Source organism: Micropterus dolomieu, linkage group LG23, assembly GCF_021292245.1.
Source record: "Micropterus dolomieu isolate WLL.071019.BEF.003 ecotype Adirondacks linkage group LG23, ASM2129224v1, whole genome shotgun sequence".
NCBI classification, from domain to species: Eukaryota; Metazoa; Chordata; class Actinopteri; order Centrarchiformes; family Centrarchidae; genus Micropterus; species Micropterus dolomieu.
Window position 1 is genome coordinate 3,701,924 of NC_060172.1, and position 21,798 is coordinate 3,723,721.

General features: G+C 47.3%; 2 protein-coding genes across 4 annotated transcripts; both read right to left on the reverse strand.

Moving 5' to 3' along the window:
- Positions 1-513: 513 nt before the first annotated feature.
- On the reverse strand, positions 514-5,825 carry LOC123963419 (calumenin-A-like). Of its 3 annotated transcripts, none has more exons than XM_046040268.1 (7): positions 5,688-5,825; positions 4,503-4,721; positions 4,220-4,413; positions 3,971-4,137; positions 2,368-2,428; positions 2,062-2,261; positions 514-937 (listed from the first exon to the last, which is right to left on the reverse strand). In XM_046040268.1, the coding sequence occupies exons 2-7, from the start codon at positions 4,718-4,720 to the stop codon at positions 833-835; spliced, it is 945 nt and encodes a 314-aa protein (XP_045896224.1). In that variant the 5' UTR covers position 4,721; positions 5,688-5,825; the 3' UTR covers positions 514-832. The 3 variants fall into 3 exon arrangements, with proteins under 3 accessions (XP_045896224.1, XP_045896225.1, XP_045896226.1); XM_046040269.1 differs by lacking the exon at positions 5,688-5,825 and adding an exon at positions 5,501-5,647; XM_046040270.1 differs by lacking the exon at positions 5,688-5,825 and adding an exon at positions 5,302-5,410.
- A 2,941-nt stretch (positions 5,826-8,766) lies between these two features.
- Positions 8,767-18,478, reverse strand: wu:fb05h10 (protein-methionine sulfoxide oxidase mical3a). Its single transcript, XM_046039503.1, has 9 exons — positions 18,433-18,478; positions 17,152-17,790; positions 16,988-17,070; positions 15,377-15,619; positions 13,872-13,965; positions 13,374-13,424; positions 11,545-11,644; positions 11,378-11,451; positions 8,767-10,819 (listed from the first exon to the last, which is right to left on the reverse strand). The coding sequence occupies exons 1-9, from the start codon at positions 18,476-18,478 to the stop codon at positions 10,635-10,637; spliced, it is 1,515 nt and encodes a 504-aa protein (XP_045895459.1). The 3' UTR covers positions 8,767-10,634.
- Positions 18,479-21,798: the final 3,320 nt, after the last annotated feature.

A 21,798-nucleotide genomic window follows, 5' to 3' on the forward strand; every position in this document is an offset into this window, starting at 1 on the left:
GTACTATGAGCTCTTTAAGATAAGATGGTGCCTGACCATTAAGAGCTTTGTAGGTAAGAAGAATGATTTTAAATTCTATTCTGGATTTTACTGGAAGCCAATGCAGAGAAGCTAAAACAGGAGAAATGTGATCTCTTTTCCTGGTTCCTGTCAGAACACGTGCTGCAGCATTCTGGATCAGCTGAAGAGTCTTAATGGACTTTTTCGAGCAGCCTGATAATTAGGAATTGCAGTAATCCAGCCTAGAAGTAACAAATGCATGGACTAGTTTTTCTGCATCATTTTTAGACAGGATGTTCCTGATTTTCGCAATATTACGTAGGTGAAAAAAGGCGGTCCTTGAAATTTGCTTAATGTGAGACTTAAACGACATGTCCTGATCAAAGATAACTCCAAGATTCCTCACAGTGGTGCTGGAGGCCAAGGCGATGCCATCCAGGGAAACTATATCTTTAGATAATGCGTCACGGAGGTGCTTAGGCCCCAGAGCATCACACGTTCAACAAACAAAAAGAGCATTTCAACTTTTATTGTGAAAGTCTGTGTGCAAATGAGGAAACACTGCTGTGAATTAGTTTGACATCAAACGCAGAGTAACAACTTTTTACTCATCCCTTCATCACATTTCCAACATCTTTCTTTCTCTCATTAAATCTTTTGAAAAAACAAGACGTGCTCTGAGAATATAAAACAAATATAAAAACACTTCAAACCAGTTTTCAGCAACCAGTGAAAAGGTGGCCGGAGCAGAGAGTCCTGAACGTGACAGACCAAACCGCCAGATGTAGCCCACCTCTCCCGCTGCCTAACAAAATAAATTCAAGTAAAATCGCTAGAACTCGTCGTGTCGTAGTAACGCCTCCCCGAAGTCCGTCACCTGACTTCCAACAAACACGTCGAACTTATCCAGGATTTCCTTTTTGGTGAGTTTCCCATCCTGAAAACACAAACAGCAGGTGTGACAGGTGAACAGGTGTGACAGGTGAACAGGTGTTACAGATGTGACAGGTGTTACAGATGTGACAGGTGTTATAGGTGAACAGGTGTGACAGGTGAACAGGTGTTACAGATGTAACAGGTGTGACAGGTGTGACAGGTGAACAGATGTGACAGGTGAACAGGTGTGACAGGTGAACAGGTGTGACAGGTGAACAGGTGTGTCAGGTGTTACAGATGTGTCAGGTGTTACAGATGTGACAGGTGTGACAGGTGAACAGATGTGACAGGTGAACAGGTGTTACAGATGTGACAGGTGTTATAGGTGAACAGGTGTGACAGGTGAACAGGTGTTACAGATGTAACAGGTGTGACAGGTGTGACAGGTGTGACAGATGTAACAGGTGTGACAGGTGAACAGATGTGACAGGTGAACAGATGTGACAGGTGAACAGGTGTGACAGGTGAACAGGTGTGTCAGGTGTTACAGATGTGTCAGGTGTTACAGATGTGTCAGGTGAACAGGTGTGTCAGGTGTTACAGGTGTTACAGATGTGACAGGTGTTACAGATGTGACAGGTGAACAGGTGTTACAGATGTGACAGGTGTAACAGGTGAACAGGTGTGAAAGGTGTTACAGATGTGTCAGGTGTTACAGATGTGACAGGTGAACAGGTGTAACAGGTGTTACAGATGTGACAGGTGAACAGGTGTGACAGGTGTTACAGATGTGACAGGTGAACAGGTGTGACAGGTGAACAGGTGTGTCAGGTGAACAGATGTGCAGATGTGACAGGTGTAACAGGTGAAGAGGTGTGAAAGGTGTTACAGATGTGTCAGGTGTTACAGATGTGACAGGTGAACAGGTGTAACAGGTGTTACAGATGTGACAGGTGAACAGGTGTGTCAGGTGTTACAGATGTGACAGGTGAACAGGTGTGACAGGTGAACAGGTGTGTCAGGTGAACAGATGTGCAGATGTGACAGGTGTTACAGATGTGACAGGTGAACAGGTGTGTCAGGTGTTACAGATGTGACAGGTGAACAGGTGTGACAGGTGAACAGGTGTGACAGGCGTTACAGATGTTACAGGTGAACAGGTGCACAGTGAAACCATCAGCTCACCTGGTTGGCGTCGGACTCGTGCAGAAGGTGTTTGGCCTCGGCCTCAGCGTGGTCGTAATCAGAAGGAAGAATCCAGTCCAGAGTTTCCTCTTTGTCCATTTTCCCGTCTTTGTTTTTGTCTCTGAACTCAGAAAACTGCTGACGTTCTGACGCCACCCACTCAGGGTCCTCCTCCTCGTCCTCCGCAGTGTACATGTCACCTACAGACGAGACGACCTCTGTTGTTACCTGTGCTCCTATTAGCTGACTGAGTAAAGGTGAAGGGGAATCAGTAACCTGTGAAAGAATCTGTGCAGGACTTCTTACCGATGTATTCTTTCAGGTCGATGAAACCGTCTCCGTTCTTATCGATGTCTTCCATCGTTTCCTGCGAGAGTGAGCGCTCACATCAGTGACATCACACGGCGTCAGTGACATCACATAACTTCAGTGATGTGACCACGATGTCAGTGACATCGCGTCAGTGACATCAGTGACATCGCGTCAGTGACATCAGTGACATCACACGGCGTCAGTGACATCACATAACTTCAGTGATGTGACCACGATGTCAGTGACATCGCGTCAGTGACATCAGTGACATCGCGTCAGTGACATCAGTGACATCGCGTCAGTGACATCAGTGACATCGCGTCAGTGACATCGCGTCAGTGGCGTCAGTGACATCGCGTCAGTGGCATCAGTGACATCGCGTCAGTGACATCAGTGACATCGCGTCAGTGGCATCAGTGACATCGCGTCAGTGGCATCAGTGACATCGCGTCAGTGGCATCAGTGACATCGCGTCAGTGACATCAGTGACATCAGTGACATCGCGTCAGTGGCATCAGTGACATCGCGTCAGTGACATCAGTGACATCGCGTCAGTGGCATCAGTGACATCGCGTCAGTGGCATCAGTGACATCGCGTCAGTGGCATCAGTGACATCGCGTCAGTGACATCGCGTCAGTGACATCGCGTCAGTGACATCAGTGACATCGCGTCAGTGGCGTCAGTGACATCAGTGACATCGCGTCAGTGACATCGCGTCAGTGACATCGTGTCAGTGACATCAGTGACATCGTGTCAGTGACATCAGTGACATCGTGTCAGTGACATCAGTGACATCGTGTCAGTGACATCAGTGACATCGTGTCAGTGACATCGTGTCAGTGACATCAGTGACATCGTGTCAGTGACATCATGTCAGTGACATCAGTGACATCAGTGACATCGTGTCAGTGACATCAGTGACATCGTGTCAGTGACATCGTGTCAGTGACATCAGTGACATCGTGTCAGTGACATCAGTGACATTGTGTCAGTGACATCAGTGACATTGTGTCAGTGACATCATGTCAGTGACATCAGTGACATCAGTGACATCGTGTCAGTGACATCAGTGACATCGTGTCAGTGACATCAGTGACATCGTGTCAGTGACATCAGTGACATTGTGTCAGTGACATCATGTCAGTGACATCAGTGACATTGTGTCAGTGACATCATGTCAGTGACATCAGTGACATCAGTGACATCATGTCAGTGACATCAGTGACATCGTGTCAGTGACATCAGTGACATCGTGTCAGTGACATCAGTGACATCAGTGACATTGTGTCAGTGACATCATGTCAGTGACATCAGTGACATTGTGTCAGTGACATCATGTCAGTGACATCAGTGACATCGTGTCAGTGACATCATGTCAGTGACATCAGTGACATCAGTGACATCGTGTCAGTGACATCAGTGACATTGTGTCAGTGACATCAGTGACATCATGTCAGTGACATCAGTGACATCAGTGACATCATGTCAGTGACATCAGTGACATCGTGTCAGTGACATCAGTGACATCGTGTCAGTGACATCAGTGACATCGTGTCAGTGACATCGTGTCAGTGACTTCGGTGACATCACTCTCACCTGCACCACAACGTCCTTCATGTGTCCGTGATCTTCAGGATGGAGGAACGCCGTGAACTCCTGCTTGTCGGCGCTCATGTCTCCGTTTACGTCAGCGACTCTGAAGCGCCTCTCGTCCCTCGCCATCATGTGGGTGTAGTTATACTCTGCGTCCGCCTGAGGGTCGTCTGTCAGAGGAAACGGGTCAGGTTAGTGATCAGAGGCTCACTCGGAGTGTGACGGGGTGAAACAGGCCGGTGCGCTCTTTACCCAGGTAACTGCCGTACGTCACGTTCTTGTACTCCTCCCAGCTGATCAGCCCGTCGCCGTTAACGTCGAAGTCTTTCCACTGGTGCTCCACGCTGTCGTAAATGTGCTTCTTCTGAGCGGATTTGATCCAAACCTTCAGCTCCTCCTCCGAGATGAAGCCGTCTTTGTTCCCGTCGATTTTCTCCGCGATGATGCTGCAGGGAGACACGGCGGCGTTTTGTTCAAACACACAGAGAGATGACCGACAGCAGCAAGCCGACAGGCCGGCGGCGTCTGAACTCACCCGAGCCGCCGCTTGCTCTCCTCCGGGGGCAGCTGGTCGAAGGTTTTGGCCTCATCTCGACCCAGAAAGGCTTCGTGGTCGTAGTCGTAGTTCTTGCGGTCGTCGTGCTCGACGAGGCTGAGAGGCTCCTCATCGTGAACCCGACTCTTCTTCTCTGTGGGTTTGCTGCTGCCGGAGACGACGCAGAGGACGACGCACATCAGCAGAGGGCGGATCATCCTGCGGGACAGAGACTCAGAGGGGTCAGGGCTGACAGGGCCACGGGGACATGTCGGACCTGCACGGGTCAGAACCGCAGCGGGTTAACCCTTCATGCAGGAATTATCTTTAATGTTTTAATCTGAAACGTGTCCAAAAACCAGCAGTATAAATCCACAGAGCGGACGGCAGGCTGTTCTCAGCCACAGGACATTTCATCTCTCTCGTTCTGACAATGAGCTGTGAGGAGAAACTGAGACGCAGGCTGACTGATCTGAACTAAAGGAACTGTGGGAACGCTCTGGGTCACGTGGTACTTTAACTGAAGTATCTGTCCACTGTACGCCATGCAGAGCGTGTATAATGGATATAAATACTATACCAGTATATGAAGTAACATTAAATTACTGCTCTAGAAACGCTGCAGCAGTGCTGGAAATGAAGTATTTTTACTCACAGGTACTTCATGCTGTTTTACCGAGTGTGTACTTGTACTGCATGTCAGAGGGAATGATAGTACTTCCAGCTGAAGCGGAAATAAACGATCACTTCACAGATTAAAGCCCAACAGTACATCACGTAAGATTAAAGTACTGCTTACTTTGATCTCTGATACTTTCTTCATTACAGGACCGAGTATATTTTACAGTAGAGATACTTCTACCGAAGTACTTCTTACTCAGGTTTCATCCTGTGAACACTTTTATTTCATCTGCAGCCAGTTTCTCCTGCCTGAATGGATCGAGACTCGCCGTGATGTTGAAACCCAGCAGGTCTCTTCCTAAGCAGTGAAAACCCACCAGAGTCTGTCCCGCGGTAAAAACACGCACACCGGGATCCAAATGGAGAGAGAGACCGTTAACCTGCGGGGACTGAGGACGGCTCAGATCCTCCGGTCCTCAGACTGGAGCTGGTTCTGGTTCGTCAGCCAGTCCCGTAAAAACCAGCACAGCTCACAGACACACCCACAAACAGCTGAGCTCTCACCTGCGTGGCTGGAGCTCGTGCACCTGGACGCTGTTCCTGTCCTGCTGGGCTCGCGGCTCTCTTCTCTCCTCCGACCATCACACAAACACTTCCCGTCCTCCCGCAGCCAATCCGGGGCCGGCTGGAACACTTCTCCCGCTGCGATTGGTCCACTTCATGACTTCACTTCAATGACGTCAGAGGGCTTGGTCATCGCACTGGCTTCTCATTGGCTGTTGGCCGCGGAAGGAGCGAGTCCTCGGTGAGGAAAGTCCCAGCTGCGTCCCTGGTCGCGGTCCCGCCCATAGGTCTGCCACGTCCTCAGACCGGGAGCGGTGATGAAGACGAGCAGCAGATCCAGGATGAGGAAGGTCCTGCTGACGGCCCCCTGCAGCACGAACGTGAACGTGAACGTGATGACGTCATCTTCCCATATTTCCCATCTGCTGTGTTTATTGATAAGCCAGTGGTCCAGGTTCAGGTCCAGGGTCAGTGTGCCTCTGTGCGAGCTGGATCCATCATTGGTGGAACACTTTGTGGTTATACCAATGGACCAATCAGCACGCAGAGTCCTGCAGTCATCGAACAACAGATGTTGCAGTAAATAAGTTAATGAGTCACCTGCTGGCCTTGTTGATGAGCTCAGAGTCATTAATCCACCTCAACACGAGCACCGGCCCTGATCCCTGACTGACAGGCATGAGAACAGCATCAGGTCTGAATAAGGAACATCAGTTTAAATGAGTTTATTTTTATTATTTACTATTATTTTATTTTGATGCAGCCTCAGAGCCAGGACTGCTGGGTGGTCTGGGTTCTGTTTGGGTTTCAGCCTGTTGGCATCATCAGGAGGAGGACTAAGGAGGTTCAGGGTGCCCAGTAATGACATCTGGATCTGTGTGGCCCCACATACAGGAGGCGCTGCAGCCCTGCTGTGATCTTCTTCTGTTGTTCCAGAGAAAGTAAATGTTTAAATGTTTATGGCGAGAGAGAGAACGCTGAAGATCAAGCGCCTAATTCAAGCTTACAACCAGAGAGTGGACCAAAGGTCTGCAGAGACTTCGAGGACCAGATAAAACACTCTGACGTGTTTGACTCGTTATATATTTACAGTCACATGAACAAACACGTTTGTCATCGTAAACATCACGTGCACATGGCAGCGTGTTCATCTCAATCAGTTTATTTACAATATGTAAAAAAACTACAAATCAGAATCAGGATCAGGTCTGCAGGCGGGGGTCCTGGTCCTCGTTGATGAGGTCAGCTGTTCATGTGTCATGAGGTTTTGGTCCTGAGGGAGAGTCTGAAACAGGTCCTGGAGCAGTTGAGGACAGACTCGGCGCTGTGTTAGCGCACCATCACTGTCTCTGTCAGGGGCTGAACTTCCTCGTGTACACAGGAAGTGGTGTCGCTGTGAAATCGGAAGTTGCTCTTCCTGCAGACTGCCTCAGACTCGAACCTCAGAACCTTTGAACTCAAAGCTTCCAAACAGACCCAGGAGGCTTCGTCGCCTGTTGTTCCACAGGAGCTCCTGGCCCTCCTGCACCGTCTGCAGCGCAGAGCTCTGGAACCAGGACTTCACTGATCACAAGCTCAGACTATGGACGCTGAACTCTGATTGGCTACCGGTCCGGCGGGGCCTTAGTTTGTTGTTGTCTTGTAGATTCAGAGTTTTTCTGTACTTTTCACTGCGACTGGTTTTTTTTTTTGTCTCTTCAGGATTTAAGGAATAAAGTTTGTATGGAGCCGCCGTGCTGCGCTGTGATTGGTCGGTCTGTTGATCTGTGAAATTCAATTTGAAACTCTGGAATACAGCAAAGTGTAAGATGCTGTAATGTCAGGGACTGCAGCAGATCTGCTGTTCTAACGTCTCTGTATTGTTTAATTTTGTCTCTAAGAAGTGATGATGAACCCTGTTCCTTCGTTCTCTGTGGACTAATGGTTAGTGTTCCTGCCTTCCAGCTGAAGGACCTGGGCTCAAGTCCACCTGCAGGAACAGATGGTTTCTTTTTACGTTCATAACTGGTCTCATATTCAGATATTCAGCACTGAACCAGGTCCTGTTGGGTCTCACCGGCTGCTGAAATACCCATTCTCAGGTGTAGCAGCACCTTCACAGGTGTTCAGTGCTACAGATGTTGAACACGACGCGAGCGTCAAACACTTTACTAAGGAGGCTGCAGAGGAGTTAAAGGAAGAACTGAACGCGTGAGCAGAGTTTATTTTCAGCTGCTGCAGGTTCCTGCGGACAAAGGAACTAACATGTGACACTGAGACTGTCGCCTTATTGATGAAAGTAAATGTCACTGCGTCTGAATACTAATTACAGAGCAAATGAAAAGTGTTGCTGTTCATCTGCAGAGACAGAAACCTGTTTGTGTTTCCTTCCTATTATTCTGATAGAGAGGATCTCTGCCGAGGGGCAGCTGAACAACCTGAAGTCGAGCTGCTTCCATGTGACACGCTAGCTGCTGTTTGGAATCTGTATCAGTGTCAGTCGTTGGCTCTCTGTAACCGTTGGCTAATTCTCAAAGGAGTTTTCAGGAAGATGGTGTCGAGGCCACAGAACTTACTTTACATTGCCCCAGTGTGGCGACCACGGCGGTCTAACTAAATGAACCGCTGCAGTCTGTGAGGACATGTAGAAGTCCAGCGTGGTAAATGACTTTGACTGGGACTGGGCTTTTCAGTTTCTAACATCCAGGGTTCGACCCGTCTGACTGATGGCCTGAAGGCCACTGAGATTTAATGTCAGGGTTTCCTTTTCAAAGCTATTGTTTAGATCACCCAGCCAGCCTCTGCAGCAGGTTAGAGCAGGGTTTTTGAAAACACTGCACTCAGATGGACCTTACAGGAACTGGATCACCGTTTAAAGAACTGAGATGAGATCGTCATCTAAAACTGGGTTAAACCTTGTTTCATTCAGAGCACCTGTGGGATCACAGACTGCTGTGCCATGTGACCTGATCACAGAGTACTGCAGTCCACAATCCGGTCTCTAGCTGATCCGCGTTGACACTCTGCAGTCCGACAGAAATAAAACCCAACAACCAGAAACCTGATGTGAATATTTTATTATCCAAGAAGGCTGCAGTTAAAGTTGCATTATGAGCATCAGCTCACCACAGACACACGACTTTAATGGTTTTACATGAACAGGATTAATCAACACATATTGGTCAGGTGATCAGGTGAAGTAAGGCTGATAGGTGAAGTTTGGTAGAACTGATCAACAGCTGATAAAGTTGGCACAATAATCAAAATGTCAGAATGACTTTAATAACCTGCTGAACCTCGATTTAATACTGAATCTTTGATTAAACACCAACACAGCTGAAGCCCAGTCACCACACACAGTTACTCTGGTTACAGGAAGTCATTTGTGTTCTTGTGTGCAGAAGCACTTCTGTACTCAGGACGGGTTTGAAGTCTGTAAGATGCTGTACAGGCGGCTCAGCCCTGAGCTCCCAGGGTCCTATGTCAGAGATCGAAGCGGGGTGGACGGTTTAAATGCAGTGGTAAAAATCTGTTCAGCCACTGTGGACAGCGTCTAAAGTCTTCGCCACAATCTCAGGGTTTGGGTTTCAGGCAGAGGAACATCAGTAGGCTACAAACTAACTCCCACATCCTGACCTGGGGAAACACAAACTGAACATTTCACCTGGAAAAAACTGGGGCCCCTTCAGTCGGCAACTAAAACCTGAAACTCTGAACGATGGCAGTATCAGAGGGTTGTTGCAACACGGACCTTTTGGGTCACGTGTCGGTGGACTGCTGCTAACCCTGTTAGCGGACTCTACCCGGCCTGGGAGGTCGGAGCACCCGGGGAGGGTCGGTGTTGGTTTACACCACTAGTACGGGAGCTTTGGACCTCTGGGAGGAGGAGGTTTTAAGGCCCAGGGCGAGGAGAGGGGCGCCAGACTTAGTACCAGACCAGAGCCGATTGAGCGCACTAGGGAACCAGGCTCAGCAGCCTCCCTGTGAACATGGACTGGGTCCGAACACAGTCTCTGAGACCGACGGAGGCCAGACTGACGACAGGGAATACAGTACTGGGTGATTTGCAGCGGTTCAGACCAGGACAGACCGGGTTCGGGCGAGGCCAGGAGAGGAGCGAGTTGCTGCGAACATAAAACCCTTTGAAGGTCTCTTAATGTTTCATAATAAGAACATACAGAACATAGATGCTCCCCTAACTGGTAGTTAGCACTACGTCACGCGTGCTAGCTAATTTGGCAGGCTATTATGGCTGGCTAGCACTAGCATGTTTCCATCAAACTAGCATGTTAGGGATTAGCTCAACAGCAAACGCCACGTGCTCCATGTGTTGTTGGATCAAAAGAGATCTAAATGGTTCCAATGGAGGTGACTGACAGTAACCGAGCAGCGCCCCCTGCTGGCTGGTGGATATGCTAACCGTCAGAACAACTAGTTTAAACATAATTTAGTTTATTTAAACTTTTTAAATTCTGGTGTTTAATTTTAAAGAGACGTGCCGAGTTCACACACCAGCTGCATTTACCCAGCAAGCCATCCTGACAGGACGGCAAGCCGGAGAGTCAAAAGAGGGGAAGCTATTTTAGCTTATTAGCTAACATCCAGTGTCAGAAACTGTTGCAGACTCATCAGGTCTGATGTCCGTCATCACAAAGGAGTTCATTTAAATTTATTCAGTTAATTTATTGAACAATTAGTCAAACTCAGTTGGGAAGCTATTGTTCTGGGCCTGACCTGGCACATTTGATTGGAAGAAGAAGGACTGAAGTTTGGTTTGGGTTTCCACAAGTCCGCTTCAGATCAGGTCCAGAAACAGGTCTGGACTGTTGGGAAGGTTTTCCTGGTTTCATGGAATCACAGTAACGTGAAATGGTTTTGACATCAATCTTTGCTTCGATAAAGTCAGTTTTGTAGTTATTATGACATCACTGCAGACCAGTTCAGGTTTTTACAGAAAACCCCCCAGGTTCAGGTCCAGCTGAGTCCCATTCCTCGGTTCATCATGACCTCCTCAAGGTCCTGGTCTTCCTGCCGTTCCTGCACTCTTTGTTCCTCCAGCAGAGACACCAGGGAGTCTCTCTGCTCCACCACCTCCAACATCTCCTCCAGGATCAGACGCTCTTCCAGCAGCTCCCAGTCCTCCTTCAGGTGGTCTGCACACAACCAGGACAGACCGGACACACAGGGTTAATATTCACCAGACTGTTTCACCGGATAGTCTTTAATATCTGGAGAAGCATTCAAACCACGGACTCTACGTGCCTTACGTCTGCACCAACACATGGCTATATTATGGATCAGGTGGTCTTCATCCACACCTCGGACCTCCTCAAAACCTCCCAGTCTAAAATCCTAAAAGTATGAGTGTTTTTGTCTATGAATGTAGAGAGGAATCCAGGTTGTACGAGGAGGTAAAGAAGCCTCCACCCCTGCAAACCTGTTTCACACAAATTTTTCTGTCCGTACAGCAGATCCTGTCCAACCTACTGATGTTGAAAAAAATTTCTTTAGAATCTAAAAATCTAATCTAGAGTTAGACGTCACTTCTGTTCTGTTATGAGCTGATCTAAATCTCTAAATGATTACGTGAGTCGCCACCTAGCTGATCTGTTACTCTCTGATGTTTCTATGGATACAGCATCGTGTGTTAAATGGTGTTTATCTCCTGAGGACAGTTTTAAGGATTTATATCAGAAACAGTGTGATGTTACCGTCCACGGCCATCCGCTCTCTGAGCTCCTGCTGCAGTCGACTCTGTCGGTCCTCCAGCTCCAACTCCCGAGCACTGAAACACAGCAGAGACCAGAAAACCAGATCCAGTCCTGAATCATCCTGGTAAACCTGAACCTGATGCTTGATTTAAAGGTCAGATACTCACAAAATCATGAGTTCAGATTCATATCGAACCAGAGAGTTTTTCTGCTGGACCAACTGGAACCACTGCTGCATCAGGGCCGGATTATCCAGTTTACCCAGTCCTACAGGGAGCGAGACCGACTGGTTATCCAGAATATACACAGTATTGTATATTATAATTGTGCTGTATTGTACAGTATAGAAGTACACTGCAGTATACTATAGTATGTCAAGTGGAGGTCAGTATGTGTGGTACAGTACAGAGTAGTATAATTTAATAGAGTGTAGTACTGTAGTACTACTACATGGTGCCACTGTGGTATAAATATAGTACTGAGAATACTGGATTGTGATTGGCTGCAAGGTGTGCATCAACTTAGTAACAAGACAGAAGAACCAGACAGGTCACCAAAACAAGAACAAAGATTTCCAACCAACCAGTTAGTCTTCAGACCAACACTTAGTCTGCAACTCAACCAGATAGTCTGGAACCAAACCAGTTAGTCTGGAACCCAACCAGTTAGTCTTCAGACCAACCAGTTAGTCTTCAGACCAACACTTAGTCTGCAAACCAATCAGTTAGTCTTCAGAGCAACACTTAGTCTGCAACTCAACCAGATAGTCTGGAACCAAACCAGTTAGTCTGGAACCAAACCAGTTAGTCTGGAACCCAACCAGTTAGTCTTCAGACCACCCAGTTAGTCTGCAACCCAACCAGTTAGTCTGCAACTCAACCAGTTAGTCTGGAACCCAACCAGTTAGTCTTCAGACCAACCAGTTAGTCTGGAACCCAACCAGTTAGTCTTCACACCAACCAGTTAGTCTGCAACCCAACCGGTTAGTCTGCAACCCAACGGGTTAGTCTGCAACCCAACGGGTTAGTCTGCAACTCAACCAGTTAGTCTACAACCTAACCAGTTAGTCTTCACACCAACCAGTTAGTCTGCAACCCAACGGGTTAGTCTGCAACTCAACCAGTTAGTCTACAACCTAACCAGTTAGTCTTCACACCAACCAGTTAGTCTGCAACCCAACGGGTTAGTCTGCAACTCAACCAGTTAGTCTACAACCTAACCAGTTAGTCTTCACACCAACCAGTTAGTCTGCAACCCAACGGGTTAGTCTGCAACTCAACCAGTTAGTCTACAACCTAACCAGTTAGTCTTCACACCAACCAGTTAGTCTGCAACCCAACGGGTTAGTCTGCAACTCAACCAGTTAGTCTACAACCTAACCAGTTAGTCTTCACACCAACCAGTTAGTCTGCAACCCAACGGGTTAGTCTGCAACTCAACCAGTTAGTCTACAACCTAACCAGTTAGTCTTCACACCAACCAGTTAGTCTGCAACCCAACGGGTTAGTCTGCAACTCAACCAGTTAGTCTACAACCTAACCAGTTAGTCTTCACACCAACCAGTTAGTCTGCAACCCAACGGGTTAGTCTGCAACTCAACCAGTTAGTCTACAACCTAACCAGTTAGTCTTCACACCAACCAGTTAGTCTGCAACCCAACGGGTTAGTCTGCAACTCAACCAGTTAGTCTACAACCTAACCAGTTAGTCTTCACACCAACCAGTTAGTCTGCAACCCAACGGGTTAGTCTGCAACTCAACCAGTTAGTCTACAACCTAACCAGTTAGTCTTCAGACCAACCAGTTAGTCTGCAAACCAACCAGTTAGTCTACAAACCAACCAGTTAGTCTTCAGACCAACAGTTAGTCTCCAACCCAAACAGTTAGTCTTCACAACCATGTAATGTACAACGTGTCTGGTATTGCCCCTCACATGCTGCAGTATAATGTACTTTGCTTTAGTATACTATAGTGATACTACTACCAGGTGAACTAACCTCCCAGGTGAAGTTCGATGTCTTGCCCGTCGTTGTTGTCTCCCCAGTAATCTGACAGAAATACAGGTGAGTTCAGTCAAATCCTTCTTTACTTCATTTACTTGATAATGTGCAGGTTCAGAAACTAGAAGCTGATTGGTTACACGATGCAGTCACCTGTATGACAGCACTTGTTTACCTGCTTGTAGTTTCATTCGCACATTCAGACAAAGACTGTTCAGTATTTTAGTCTGCACATTTGACCAGATCGTCATTTTATTCATATTTGATTTGATTTGATTTGTCACATTCATGGTGAATTCAGCTGTTACTGTCTCAGCAGACCTGAGGTGAGTTTGGCATGTTTGAGATCAACCAATCAATCAAGGGTTAGGGTTATATATACTGTATAATGTGTTTATTTGTTTATATATATACTGTATATGTGTGTTTATTTGTATATATATACTGTATATGTGTTTATTTGTGTTTATATACTGTATATGTGTTTATTTGTACCTGCTTCCCCTCTCAGAGCTTTCTCCACCATCACTCCTCGCTCCTCCAGCTGTCTCTGTTTCTCCTCCACCTGCTGCAGCTGCCTCTGGATCATCTGAAACCAGCAGAGACCAGACTCTCACCTGTCTCACCTGTAGCTGATTCATTTGGTCCAGACCTTTCAGTTCTGGTCCGGTTCATGTTTACCATGTTGACTTTTAACAAACAAATCAAGAGGAAGAAACATGAAGTCCTTCTCAGGTGGCCCTCGGTCTGAGTTTGATGGACAGCTTTCACACCAAAAACAAACCGAACCGACCTGAGGTCATCTGACCCAAACCCAACAGATTAAAGCTGGTTCAGGGTCCCTTTGACTCTGCTGCCACCTGCTGGGCTGAAGGACTAACTTCGCTGGTTAAACTAAAAACAGAAGTGCTTTACAGTTTTTCTCAGTCGCTTTGGTGTATTTCTCAGATCAACGGACCATAAACAAAGTAAGTATAGACAACAACACCACAGTAGCAACACTCAGACCATTCTCCCACAATACCATAAATACCAGTGAACAGTATATATATATATATATATAAGGAATGTTGTTTTCTCCTGAGAACGGAATAATTAATTGTTGAAGAGGATTATGAAAAATATATATTTTTTAAATTGATTGAACACAAAACCTTACAGTAAGACTATAAGTCCTGTGCTCTACCAAATGAGCTAACCAATGATACTGCAAACCACACTATAATTACCATTATGGTTATCTTGAAATCACGAGAAAATTATCCTGTTATCACAGGAAAACAGAGAAAAAAAATATTTGATTAGGGCTTAAGTATGTATATATATGAATGTATATATAGATAGACATTCTATACATGTCTATTTGAATTATTTTGTAAATGTGTCCTGAATTGATGAAGATATCTGTTGTGATGTGGAAGAGAATCTGTGATACAACAGGCAACAGTCCTGTCTCTTTCTTTTCTGTATTACAATGACATGCTCTGTCAACAAATTACAGATTCCTGTCCTCTCTCCTGCAATGTATAACTGTGTACATCAGAAAATACTTACAGAGTACACAGTTATATTGACAAGATGGCTAAACATTTTGACTTGCTTGTTCATAAACGAGACGCAAGGACTTGTCGATCTGAGGCACTGACAAGTTCAATGAAATAAAGATTTGCTTTTGAGAGATAGACTAAGGATTTTGAGCAAGTTATGGGCTTTTGCAGGTAATCCACTGTGTTGTGCCGTTTGTACTACATGTTTTGAGAAATGCACTTACTGTTTTGCAAATGTTAAGGATGATTCGAGAAATGCACCAAAGCAACTGAGAAAGAGTGTAAGATGACTTCAGAACTGATGAGTAAAAGAGGGAAACTTCAGTAAGAGCTCAACTCAAAGTCCCGTTTGTGAGGGAGCTTTGAACCAGATCTCATAGTCAGTGAAGACAACCATGTGTCTCAGTCCTCACGGGGACCTGGTCTTTACACTGACTGTCTCAGGGAACTCACCTGAGCTTTGTGGAGTCTCTTCAGCTGCTCCTGTTTGGCCTTTCTTCTAACAGCTCTCTGAACTCGTCGGGTGATTTTGGCATCCAGGTCTTCGTCCTCTCGTCCCCTCTGGAACATGGTCTCCTCCTTTACGCTCAGACTAGACGGCTCCTTCGGCTGGACCAGGACCCCCACCACTTCTGTGGTACAAGAGGACCGTCCTTCAGAGTCCTGGAGGGGGACTCTGTCCTTGCGAGAGCGTCTCTGAAACAACAGTGTGGATCCGTTACAGGACATCTACCAGAGAGACTGGACTGCAGGTTGTTAGACCACCACCCAAACTGGTTTCATGATAACGGGTCTGTACCTTGATGGCGTACGCTCGTTTAAAAGCCAGAGCGTGAGGAACATAGGCAGGCTGAGAGACACGGAGGACATAAAGACGTTTAAAGATGGATTTAGACCTCGGGTCTCAACAAACACGGTACTAAAATATTCTAGTCTAGTCTCCAGTCAGTGATCCGGTCCACGTCAAGGCTCAAGAAAGTCAGTAAGTCAAGACAAGAACAAGTCTTAAATCAGTCGAGTCAGTCTAGTATCAAGTTAGAGGAGAAAAGTCTCCTGTCCGTCAATGGAAGTCGAGTCTTTCATGTGTGCTGACTGTCAGACTGAAGGACTTTTGGACATTTGGCTGTTGAAGCTATTTACTGACAGCAAACATTGTTTCAATGCAGAGGTCAGATAATATAAATATTCTGGGAGCTCACCAGGTTCAAAACACGTCACGTCTCAGCAAGTCCAAGTCCAAGTCTGCAGCTGTTGGTCAGTACAAATCACTGAAAACTAAACCAGCACGAAAATCTAAACACTCAGCACACCTAAATCTAGGAAAGCTGATACCTCCTGGTTCTCCTCCTCCTCCTCTTTTATTGTGACCTTCTGGATTTGAGACGTGAGGTCGAAGAGCTCCAAACGCAGCTACGAACACCAGAACAAGATCCAGAATCCAGTTATTAGTCTGATCCTGAACTCAGCATGTAAAACACAACAGGATCTTAGTGGAGATGGTGATAATATGGGGGGAGGGTGTGGTTCAGATCAGATCTTGAAGGCATAAATCTGAGTGTGGAGTCCCCCAGGGTTTGATTCTCGGGTCGCTGTTATTCAGCCTGTACATGTTTCCTCCAGATCAACTCACACCTGAGGGTTTACCACAGCTGTGCAGACACTTAGACCCTGGACCATCAGAACCTGGACCCTCTGACCCTGGACCCTCAGACCCCAGTCCCTCAGACCCTGGACCCTCAGACCCTGGACCCTCAGACCCTGTACCCTTAGACCCCAGTCCCTCAGACCCTGGACCCTCTGATCCTGGACCCTCAGACCCTGCGCCCTGAGACCCTAGACCCTCTGACCATGGTCATTCAGACCCTGGACCCTCAGACCCTGCACCCTTAGACCCCAGTCCCTCAGACCCTGCACCCTTAGACCCCAGTCCCTTAGACCCCTGTGCCCTCAGACCCTGGACCCTCAGACCCTGGACACTCAAACCCTGGACCCTCAGACCCTGGACACTCAGACCCTGGACCCTGTGGTGAAGGTGCTGTGAGTTGCTGTGTGTTTGAGTCTTACATTGTTTCTGGGTTTCAGCGAACACCTCTGCAGCAGATCCGATGAGTCCAGATCCGACTCTTCTGTCAGACCTCCTCTCGCGTCTGAAGACACAGGAAGTACAATCATTACCTCATCACTGTGACCTCACTCTGTCTATATGTGTTTATTTATTACATCATCACCTGCAGCTCTCCTCTGATTGGCTGGGTCCTTCTTCACCCTCTCTGCAGGTAAAGTCCCGCCCCACTTCTTCTCCTTCCTGTTTCCAGAGAACACCGACCTCCACAGGGCTCTGGCTCCGCCCCCTTCTGCTCCTACCTGTACAGGGGATGGAGCCTCTCTGAGCCCCTTCAGCTGGAGGAGGAGAGCCCTGCCCCCCCCCTGCAGAGGTGGGAGGAGGAGTCGAGGGGGGAGGCTGCGGGCTCCTCTCTGTCTCCTCCTCCTCCTCACCCCCTCTGATGCTGCCCCCTCCTCCTCTGGCTCCGCCCCTCTCTCCTGCAGAAGGAGGGGCTTCTTTGGCGGCAGTTCGGGGCTGATATCGTCAAACGAGCCCCGCCCCCTAGCATGTTGTAGGAGAGCGTGTCTCTGAGCAGCCGTTCCCATGACGCCGACAGGTGTGAGCATCACTGGCAGAACTGTGTCTCGGTCGGGGGCGGAGTCTGGCGTGGTGACGAAGGAGGCGGTGGAGGGCGGAGTCTCAGATGGAGGTGCAGAGGGCAGCAAGCTGGAGGTGGAGTCAGGCTCCACAGGTGTGTCACAGTGTGTGATGTCACTTCCTGCTGCTGAGGAGACGTTCTGAGAGACGAGAGAAAACTTCTCCTCTGAGGGAAAAATAAATATTTCAAATCAAAATTAGGCGACAACAAAACTCCACATTTATAATTTGTTTTGTTTAAATCGTAATTTAGTAAAAAATGACAGATTCCCACAGAGGGCGTTAAATTTAGGTACCAGGAAAAAAAGAAAGAAACAACGCGGTGAGTTTACACATGGCAGGTAGATTATAGAAGCCAAGTGCAAAAGGCTTTCAAACAGCAACATAAATATAAACTATTCTTTCTTTCAGGTGTTGTATTGTGGGGGTGTTGGGGGGCTGAGGTGGTGACTCCTGACTATAAAACACTGGATCCTACATTTCCCATAATGCTCAGTGTCTGTGATTAGGCAAACAGCCTCCTCTTCCTCCACACCTCCATTTGTAACACATATTGGTGAGGCATCAAGATTATTTTCCCCCAGTGATTACAGAAAAAATCAGCCTTTTCCTCTCAGTGTTTCTTTGCTACTGCGAAAACAAACCGTGTTAAACAAACAGCTGATCTGCAGCTGGTTAAAATAATATTTGTGTTGTTAAAATGGTCACATGACAGCACAGAAATCAGCTTAATGCTGTGTGTTAATGCGGTGATGCTCATCTAAATTTCATGTTTTTATGAATGTAGTTTGGTAAGTTTGGATTCTACCTGTCTCCTCCTCTAACAGGAGCCACAAGCCCGAGCGTCGCTCCATGTCCCAGGGGCTGTACTCCCCCTCTACCAGCAGGGGGAGACACAGCACGACATCACAACATCATAAGAAAACACAACAACAACAACAACAACAACAACAACCAGCAGAGGACTCAAACTACAGACAGAAAGCAGGTAACACAAAAAATGACTCACCGTCACTGGACTGCACCTCACTGCTTCCTTCCTCTTCATCTACCTCCTCGTCCTCGTCTTCGTCCTCCTCCTCCTCGTCCCCCTCCTCCTCGTCCTCGTCCTCCTCCTCCTCCTCCTCTTCCTCCTCCTCCTCCTCCTCCTCGTCCTTCAGGTGGAGCTTCAGAGCTTCCCCCCATGAAGCTTTGGCCTCCTCTGAAGCCACTCGAGGGCGACCGCTGTCCTCCTCCTCGTCCTCCTCCATCTCAGACTCTGAACTGAAATCACAGACAAAGGATTTTTATTGATTTCGGGGAATGTGGGCTTATGAAATATATAAAAATCCTTTGAAAAAGCTCCTTTTTAAATTAAAAAGCTATTTATTTATTATATTTTTAAAATATATTTATTGCCTCATTTATTTATTCCAGGTTTTATTTCATAGGCATATTAATTATTAATTATTAATTTAACTGGGGTTAAATAGCTCTGACCAATACTGCCAACAAAATCAAAAACATCCTTCTGATTAGTTTTGATGAATGATGCCATAAAAAGTTATAATTTTGATGTTTATTATGATTTTGAATTATAAAGTCAAACATGATTTTAACATTTAAAATTGGGATGTTTAAAGTTACAAATGCAGTTTAACTTAGGGCAACTGGACTTGTAACTTTTACATTTGTAACTTAAAAAGTCAATTTGGAGTTTTAGTACCTTTTAACTGTAACATAAAAAGGTTTATATGTCTCTAGTTTGTCTCCTCGTGTGTCTCTATTACTTTTGATATTTCAAGAGTTTCTACCTTTCCCTGGCGTTAAAGACCTTCCATACGGGGTTGACTCTCACCTGGACCTGTGGTTGATTTTCTCGTCCAGGCTCAGGTTGAACCGGTTCAGGGTCTCCTCAGAGACCTCCTCGGGCTCCTCGGGGCCCTCAGGCTCCTCCAGCAGCTCCGTCTCCATCTTCGTCGAGCTCCGGCGGTAGTTTTCCAGCTCGATCCTCTCAGGCGTCGCCACCATCACAGAAACAACTGCAAACACACCAACACAGCCGCACACACACACACACACACACAGAAACACACACACACTAAAGCCCACATTGATTCCAGTTTAAGGAGCATGTTCAGTGTGAACAGGTATGAAACTGAAAGGGCGAGGCAGGTGACGTGAACTTACCTGAAGAGCGCCGACGACCAGCGGTCATCAGAGAGTCTGCAGAGGAGAGTGATGGGGCTGAGCCCAGAGACGCCTGTGAGGGAAACAAACACACCCAGTCTGAGTGATCAGTAACTTGGGTCGTCCTGGTAACCACCTGAACATCGCAGCAACACAGAAGTACTGAGGTGCTTTAAAGTAAAAGTACTGCACTCAGAACAAAAGTACTCTGTGATGAGTTAAACCTTAAAGTAGCTGTTAAACACATGCAGTAAAAAGTACCACGTGTGCCTCTGAAACGCAGTAGAAGTACACAGTAACATGAGTAATATTAGGTATAAGTAAAGGAGGTTTGCTCACAGGTGGCGTGGGTTGTGCAGTCGCTCGGTCGCTCGCTCTCTGCCTCACAGCGTTCAGACGAGCGTCCAGGTGGTGGAGACAGTAGAACCTCGCTGAGGAGACAGCAGACGTTCACACAGACTCAACTTCAGGCCGCTTTTATACCAACATTCAAACATGCCCCAACCTCCGCTCTGATTGGCTGCTGAGGGCTTTAATCAGATGCACAATGCCAGCTTTATGGGGTAAAAATACTGCAGCATGTGGAGGTGATGCTCCGGGCTCTAACTGCACACTAAGGTCACATGACGGCATCATGTGGTCACCCAGCGACACATGTGGTCGCATAACTGACAGCTGAGAGCTCGTTACACCTGCTGCTCTCTGATATCTGTATATTTAGAAATATCTGATATCAGATTTAAACACATATCATGAGTTCACTGATCCTCAGGCTGTTTTAACTCAGCTGCTGACAGAGACAGAAATCAATAAAGAATAAAAACCCTTGTTCTGTTCATGTACACAGTCGAAGGAAAAGGTATGTGAACCACCATGTGGTGGCGGTTGTTGTGATGGTGGTGGTTGTGGTGGTGATGGTGGTGACGATGATGATGGTGTTGGTTGTTGTGATGGTGGTTTGTTGTGGTGGTGGTGGTTGTTGTGATGGTGGTGATAGTGATGGTGGTGGTGGTGGTTGTTGTGATGGTGGTGATGGTGATGATGGTAGTGGTGGTCATAGTGATGATGGTGGTGGTGTGGTGATGGTGGTGTGGTGATGGTGGTGGTGGTGGTGGTGTGGTGATGGTGGTGATAGTGATGGTGGTGGTGGTGGTTGTTGTGATGGTGGTGATGGTGATGATGGTAGTGGTGGTCATAGTGATGTTGGTGGTGTGGTGATGGTGATGATGGTGGTGGTAGCGATGGTGGTAGCGATAGTGGTAGTGAAAGTGATGGTGGTAGTGGTGGTGGTAGTGATAGTGACAGTGGTGATGGTGGTGGTGTGGTCATGGTGATGTTGATGGTGAGGATGGTGGTGGTAGTGGTGGTGGTAGTGATAGTGACGGTGGTGATGGTGATGGTGTGGTGATGGTGATGTTGAGGATGGTAGTGGAAGTGTTAGTGTTAGTGATAGTGGTAATGAAAGTGATGGAGGTGGTGGTGTGGTGATGGTGGTGGTGGTGTGGTGATGGTGATGATGGTGTTGGTGTGGTGATGGTGGTGGTGGTGGTGGTGTAGTGGTGGTGTAGTGATAGTGAATGGTAGTGATAGTGGTAGTGATAGTGACGGGGGTGATGGTGGTGGTGGTGTGATGATGGTGGTGGTTGTGGTGATGGTGGTGGTGGTGGTGGTGTGGTGATGGTGGTAGTGGTGGTGGTGATGGTGGTGGTGGTGGTGATGATAGTGATGGTGGTGGTGGTGGTGGTGGTGTGGTGATGGTGGTGGTGGTGTGGTGATGGTGATGATGTTGGTGGTGGTGGTGATGGTGGTGGTGGTGTGGTGATGGTGATGATGGTGGTGGTGTGGTGTTGGTGGTGGTGGTGATGGTGGTGGTGGTGTGGTGATGGTGATGATGGTGGTGGTGTGGTGATGGTGGTGTGGTGATGGTGGTGGTGGTGGTGGTGTAGTGGTGGTGTAGTGTTAGTGATAGTGGTAATGAAAGTGATGGAGGTGGTGGTGTGGTGAT